The sequence below is a fragment of the Anarrhichthys ocellatus genome, unplaced genomic scaffold (assembly GCF_004355925.1).
Source record: "Anarrhichthys ocellatus isolate YVR2014 unplaced genomic scaffold, GSC_Weel_1.0 scaffold15, whole genome shotgun sequence".
Taxonomy (NCBI): domain Eukaryota; kingdom Metazoa; phylum Chordata; class Actinopteri; order Perciformes; family Anarhichadidae; genus Anarrhichthys; species Anarrhichthys ocellatus.
Genome location: NW_022280045.1, coordinates 1,688,527 through 1,695,717, shown reverse-complemented (window position 1 = coordinate 1,695,717; position 7,191 = coordinate 1,688,527). Strand labels below are relative to the sequence as shown.

Here is a 7,191-nt window from a genome sequence, read left to right as displayed (position 1 = left end):
CCCCCCCCCCCCCCCCCCCCCCCCCCCCCCCCCCCCCCGTGACACGCCCGCGCATCTCGTTACTGGGTCCTAAGTCCCTCCATGTACAGCTTCTTATCACCCTCTATGTACCAACGTACATTTATAACAAATACCACACATATTACACAGTAATCAGCATTGCATAGTGTCTGACCAAAAAAAGAAATGATACATTTTAATGATTTTTTTCGAGTTTTTAAGTGATTTGTTTGTAATATGTATAATAAGCATATCATTTAGTTATTGCTACTGAGAATTTATCAAACATTAAAAAAAGAAGAAAAAAACATGATGAAGATAGGTTTGCAGTTTTCAAGGTGTATGTTTCAAATTGCATCTATTACACACGAAGATAAAGTTGTGAACACCGGCTGAATATCTATTGTCAGAATCATAACTGTATTTTAACTGCTACTGTGTGCGCATAAAAGTGCGCAATACACTACTTTTGAATTCATTATTGAACTTTGCGCATAACAATGCAATTAATCGCGAAAAAATCATGTGATTAATCACGATTAAAAATTGTAATCGTTGCCCAGCACTAATAAATACATTTTTTTGTATTTTTGTATGTATTTTCTTATATAGCAAAATGGGACTACGAATTCGTTGCACAACCCTGTGCAACGAATAATTACTTTTACTTGTTTAATTTAAATTTTCAGCTAACTATTTCACATTTAGGCCTATGCAATTTATTTGGATATTTCAACTGTTTAGCCGTTTATCCGTGGATGATTTACTTTAAACTAACCATTTATCCACAACCTATTCTAACCGTTTTAATCATTATTTTTAGGTAACTAAACGTTTTACTTTTAAAATGAAGGGAGATAATGGGCATGAACAAGAATCTGCTTACTGACCCTAAGGCCTACTAGCATGCAGTGGCATTTGGAACAAACATTTAGGGACCCTAAATGAAATGTTGTTCCATCCGCAGGTCAAATTTTCATTTGATCAGAGGTCATTAAAATTGAATCTGATTTACCTCGTCCAGCAGATTTTCTGGGATTTTCTTTTTATTGATCGCTGCAGCTCTACGGATCAACTTATTTGCTTCTTCGGTTCTTCCCTGTCCAAGTAACCACCTTGCAGATTCCGGAATCCACCTGAAAATATTAATCACAGTCCAGGTGTTGGAGTCACTCACAAACTGTCTAAATCAGAAACTAATCTACCAACAAGGTTAATTTCTCATCAATCTTCCAAAAGACACTGGTTTTATCTCAGTCTGTAAAGTAACACTAGAGCTATGAAACCATGGGACACACATGGCTAAACTGGGTTTGTCCAGGTATACAGTGGGTTTGTCCAGGTATACAGAGGTCGAAGGAACTGCCCAAGGAGCTCAGAGACAGAATTGTGGCAAGGCACAGATCTGGCCAAGGTTACAAAAGAATTTCTGCAGCACTCAAGGTTCCTAAGAGCACAGTGGCCTCCATAATCCTTAAATGGAAGAAGTTTGGGACGACCAGAACTCTTCCTAGACCTGGCCGTCCAGCCAAACTGAGCAATCGTGGAAGAAGAGCCTTGGTGAGAGAGGTAAAGAAGAACCCAAAGATCACTGTGGCTGAGCTCCAGAGATGCAGTAGGGAGATGGGAGAAAGTTCCACAAAGTCAACTATCACTGCAGCCCTCCACCAGTCGGGGCTTTATGGCAGAGTGGCCCGACGGAAGCCTCTCCTCAGTGCAAGACATATGAAAGCCCGCATAGAGTTTGCCAAAAAACACATGAAGGACTCCCAGACTATGAGAAATAAGATTCTCTGGTCTGATGAGACCAAGATTGAACTTTTTGGCGTTAATTCTAAGCGGTATGTGTGGGGAGAACCAGGCACTGCTCATCACCTGCCCAATGCAATCCCAACAGTGAAACATGGTGGTGGCAGCATCATGCTATGGGGGTGTTTTTCAGCTGCAGGGACAGGACAACTGGTTGCAATTGAAGGAAAGATGAATGTGGCCAAGTACAGAGATATCCTGGAAGAAAACCTCTTCCAGAGTGCTCTGGACCTCAGACTGGGCCGAAGGTTCACCTTCCAACAAGACGATGACCCTAAGCACACAGCTAAAATAACAAAGGAGTGGCTTCGGAACAACTCTGTGACCATTCTTGACTGGCCCAGCCAGAGCCCTGACCTAAACCCAATTGAGCATCTCTGGAGAGACCTGAAAATGGCTGTCCACCAACGTTCACCATCCAACCTGACGGAACTGGAGAGGATCTGCAAGGAAGAATGGCAGAGGATCCCCAAATCCAGGTGTGAAAAACTTGTTGCATCATTCCCAAGAAGACTCATGGCTGTACTAGCTCAAAAGGGTGCTTCTACTCAATACTGAGCAAAGGGTCTGAATACTTATGACCATGTGATATTTCAGTTTTTCTTTTTTAATAAATTTGCAAAAATTTCTACATTTCTGTTTTTTTCTGTCAAGATGGGGTGCCGAGTGTACATTAATGAGAAATAAAATGAACTTTTTTTGATTTTAGCAAATGGCTGCAATGAAACAAAGAGTGAACAATTTAAAGGGGTCTGAATACTTTCCGTACCCACTGTATATATGATCAGGAAGTGAAATGAATCATTAAACAACACATACCATATGTACACGAATATAAAGGCCTGCCCTCCTGCTATGACGTACTGCACCATTCTCCAGTCACGGATAGCATAGACCAGACCAGCCATGCCACACTGTCCAACAGCTGAAAACATCTGGCTCATGCAGGAGGCAAAGGATCTTTTGGTGACTCCAATCCACTCCGTAGCTACAAACATAAGTCAAACACCAAAATCACATCTGAGCTGGAATAAAAAAGCATTTTCTAAGACAGTTCCATGCTTGTGATAGCCTATTGAACATAAATCAGAGACATGTTGGTTAGATAAAAAAAGAAGTCGTCATACCTAATACAGTGGAGTTCATTCTATATCCTCCGAGTGCAGCTCCAACTATGAACTGTGACACTATGTAAACGTAGATGTTCGGAGACACGCCAGCAACTATGACGAATATTAGCAAGAGAACAACTGGCAACTGGGTGGTTCTCCTGCGGCCGTACCTAAAGTTTAGAGAGTGGTTGACCGTCAAATGAAGGGTTTGAAGGTTTCCTTTCACTTTACCTAATTTATCTTTCTCAAGTCACTTACGATTCAGCTGTGGGGCCAAAGATGAATGAACCAGCAGGTAAACCGGCCATGAAGATTGTCTGTGCAACTTCAGCCATGTTAGACTTGTCACAGACGAGGTCAAGCTGCAAAACAACACTGTCAAAAAGCCGTAGGGCTGAGAATAAACTACAAATCATCATTACCAACTTACATCAGTGACTATGGTGGCCTCATAGAGCGTGTCATGGTACACCCATCCTTTCATGCACCCTGTGGTCTCATTAAGTCCGTACTCCCTGATGGCCCCGATGTCCCAGTCCACAGGGACAAACATCTGACACCTGCTGAAGGTCCCATCCTCCTCCCGGGGCAGAGTCAGGTTCAGCTGCTCATCTGTGGTCAGGTTGGAGTCAGCCTGAAGGATCCAGTCTGTGTTACAGTGTCGCTCTGGATCCGACTGGATAAAAAGAAAACTGCAAAAACAGATGGGCAATAAGAAATTTGGGAAGGCTAACGCAAGAACGATGAGCTTCTGGAAGAAGCCAAACTCTCCGATGGTCCTCAGAATCTCTCCAAAATCCACCATTTTCACACTGCAGATGATGTGTGAAACTCTGGTTGAATTTCGTATATAAGCTCAGGTTCAAAATAAATGTTTAACCATCTGTAGTCAGTAATTAAGTGGAACAAAAGGTCGACCTGTTAAAGCAAAAACTGTGAAAACCAGAATTTAAGAAATCATATTTAAATTAAATAGTGTCCTCACTCATTGAATTCCATCATGTGACTTTATTCAGCTACTAAAATCATTTGCATTTGTTGTCATTTTCCAATAAGCTATACATGTCAAGGAATCTCTTATCACAAATATTCCACTTCAAATTATGCATTCGATGTACACATTTCAAAATCAATGATATTTTAAAAATATATAATGATCTGTAAAAAAAAGAAGAATTTACTCGCCAATTAAATGATTAAATTAATACTAATCATTCAGGGACTCCATGAGAGGCAGAATGTTTGGTTTTCTGATGAGTAAACAATAAAGGGGTAAAGTAATTTAGAAAATCTAAATGCCTTTCAGCTCAAAGCCTTTGATAATCGATAATTGTATCACCAAATTCCCCCCCCCCCCCCACACACACACACACGGAGAGAGAAGTGTGACCTGCGTCGCCCGTCTAATTAAAATGACTGTGTCCGTTAAGCCTTGTACAGGTTTCAGTGAGAAAACTGCATGTCATGACATCAAAAGCAGAGTGTGTAAGATTTCAAGCCCCCATGTAAATACTCATGTTAACATATCAATAAGGTGCTAAGTGAACAAATCATTTGTGCATGACTAGTGATGCTCTGACAAAGGCCAACAGTGGAAAAAACTACAAAACAAGTTAAACTCTGTGTACTGAAGGTGATGAGTCTAAATCTGCCTTGAGCTATATTTACAAGTGAAATGATCCTTTTATCCGACACTTAAAACAGTCAATGCATCTACATCGTTACAGACAAACCTCATGATGTTTGAGTGACAGTGCATGGAGTTGCCATCATACGTACATTTACAACATCTTTACATACACCATTTACATCAGTACCGGAACTAGGAGGCATCTCGCAGCCCTTTGCACGTGGTACAAAACCAAGCGGCTACACAGGGAGTGATGACGGGGAGGTGTTGGGGAGTGTTAATAAAGCGAGAGAGACTACAGTACTGTCACAACAACTTGCCTATATGATAAAAACTAAGGAAATAACTGGCCACTGCAGACATTTAAAGGGTTACTTCAGCCAAAATATGAAATATTTACCTGGAGTGGTATCCGGACATGCAGATAGTTTGGGTTTCTATTTGTTGAGGTTTTGAGAGAACCATCTCAAGCTTCCTGCTGTCCCTCGATACAATGCAGGTAAACACAATGTAGTTTGTTGTTGCTCGAGGCATTGAACAAAGAGTGTACAGCCATGCTAGCAGCTCAGCGAGGCTGTCTGGAGGCACTGCAGTGCTTTGAACTAAAGGCTCATCTCAGCTTGCCAACATGTTCACGATGGCAACGCCAACATGTTCACGATGGCAACGCCAACACGCTGATGTTTAGCGGGCATGTTTTTTTTGGGCGGTCAAAATCTTACGTTTAGCATGTTAGCATGCTAACATTCGCTAATTCGCGCTAAACACAAAGTACAGCCGAGGATGACGAAAATGGTATTAGCTTTGCATGCATACGACCAAATTAAACCAACTCATCCTTTAAGGAGCGTGACTAATTATTTTGAATTTCGGTCTGGTCACTAACGTGAGACTGGCCACAAACATTCCGTTCACCTCTGTTGTGTCAGAATGGAGGCAAATGAGACTAAACTATCTGCTAAATACCACTTGAGGCAAGTGACAAAACATGTTTTTTGTGTGCGTGTATTTCTTTGCAATTTGGGTGGAGGGTTAGAATATATTTCACTTTTGGTTGAACATTATCAGTTTTTGTACATGCATTATTGACCTGTAACACCAGCAGCTCCAGGCTCGACACTCATTGCCAGCATCCTTCCTGAACTGTAGTAATGGGTAACGGGCTAAATGCAGGTTCCTAAATCTGCTGGGGTGGCTTCATGAGCTTCTAGTACGAGCACAATAAGTGGATTTATTCAACCCGAGAAATAATATTAGCAATCAGTGGTCTCTCTCACACACACACACACACACTCTCACACACACACACACACACACACACACACACACACACACGGTGAAAGGAAAACACCTATTGCATAGTACAAGAATATTAGGCAGGCATCAATCTGTGAAAATAATCCTGTCTTTGAATACCTCGGGAACCATCTGACAAAGTGTCGTTACTGCAGTTATGGGACAGAGCAGTTGTATTTCAATCAGAGCCTAAACTCTTTGGTTATGTTTTGACAAAACCACCACACCTTGGGCTGCCTTCAACAGGAATCTGGTAATTTGTTTATATTCTACGTAAAAATCCATCTGAATGTACAGAATTACAAAACTAAAACTATGCTACAGTGTGTTTCACTAAGTGATTTGTATCAGTGTCACAGGGGCTTTTCTGAGATTTCTTCAGATAGGCGTACATAAAACACACCTCGTAATCACAGATGGACTCTTGTAATATCTGTAGTTTGACTAACTAAGGCTTTTCAATTTCAGTGTAGCATAAAGTGCCATATAAAGTAAGCACGACACTCGAGTGAGTTTTGTGGCACAGTTGATTTAAGAAAAACAAAATAAGAAAAAACAAAAGGCAATCACTTCCAGTACTGGCAGGAGATGGTTTGGATTGTGCTCATGTATGAAGTGGGGGGGAAGAAGAAAAAAAAAAAAAGAAGAAAGAAATAAGGAGTTGATATAGTTGATTGCATCTCTTCTCCCATTTACTGTATAAGCGCACTGTAAACATTTCAAGTGTGATTCCTGTTATGAACTGAGCCCCTTCTCAATGTGGTCCTCATGCATCCTGCAGTAGTGTCACACTCCTGCCAGCTTCCTGTCTCCTCATCCTCTTCTTCCTCCTCGTCGTCGTCTCTTTGGCAGCAGTGGTTTCTTGGAATTGACTACAATGCAGCTGTGCAATACCATTAGTTTCTATCCTCCGTTGGTGGCTCTACTTGACTTAACTGATGCTGAGCTGCGCAAATCCAATGAGTTTAATATCATCGGGAATTTCAGACTCCTCCACGCCGGATGCCTGGAAGAGAGGGAAAAAGGTGTGAAGTGTATATAGTGTCTGTATATGTATGTGTGTATATACACACACGTTTCTGTCAGTGTACTTACCAATTTAAAAGTCACATTTTTGTTACTATGAGGATCATCAACAATCTTTTGCAAATTGGCAGCAACTAGACGGAAGATAAAAGGAAATGTGAGGACCTCGTCAGATGACCAGCGAATGCAAGAACAGATGACAAGACTTTTCCATCAAGTACATTTTATTTATATATATATATATAATATATATATATAATATATATATATAATATATAATATATATATATAATATATAATATATATATATAATATATA

General features: G+C 40.7%; 2 protein-coding genes across 2 annotated transcripts in view; both read right to left on the bottom strand.

The window, feature by feature from the left end:
• LOC116387721 (solute carrier family 22 member 13-like) overlaps positions 1 to 3,826 on the bottom strand; it is a 6,715-nt gene extending 2,889 nt beyond the window's left edge. Inside the window, exons 1-5 of the mRNA XM_031855052.1 lie at positions 3,352 to 3,826; positions 3,180 to 3,283; positions 2,937 to 3,091; positions 2,629 to 2,797; positions 1,016 to 1,136 (exon numbers count right to left, since the gene is read on the bottom strand). Coding sequence (XP_031710912.1) covers positions 1,016 to 1,136; positions 2,629 to 2,797; positions 2,937 to 3,091; positions 3,180 to 3,283; positions 3,352 to 3,726 — 924 coding nt within the window. The 5' untranslated portion in view covers positions 3,727 to 3,826. The remainder of the gene's footprint in view (positions 1 to 1,015; positions 1,137 to 2,628; positions 2,798 to 2,936; positions 3,092 to 3,179; positions 3,284 to 3,351) is intronic.
• Positions 3,827 to 3,909: 83 nt separating this feature from the next.
• LOC116387720 (serine/threonine-protein kinase OSR1-like) overlaps positions 3,910 to 7,191 on the bottom strand; it is a 10,966-nt gene continuing 7,684 nt past the window's right edge. The window contains exons 16-17 of the mRNA XM_031855051.1: positions 6,943 to 7,007; positions 3,910 to 6,853 (exon numbers count right to left, since the gene is read on the bottom strand). Of these exons, the coding sequence (XP_031710911.1) occupies positions 6,779 to 6,853; positions 6,943 to 7,007 (140 nt within the window). The 3' untranslated portion in view covers positions 3,910 to 6,778. The remainder of the gene's footprint in view (positions 6,854 to 6,942; positions 7,008 to 7,191) is intronic.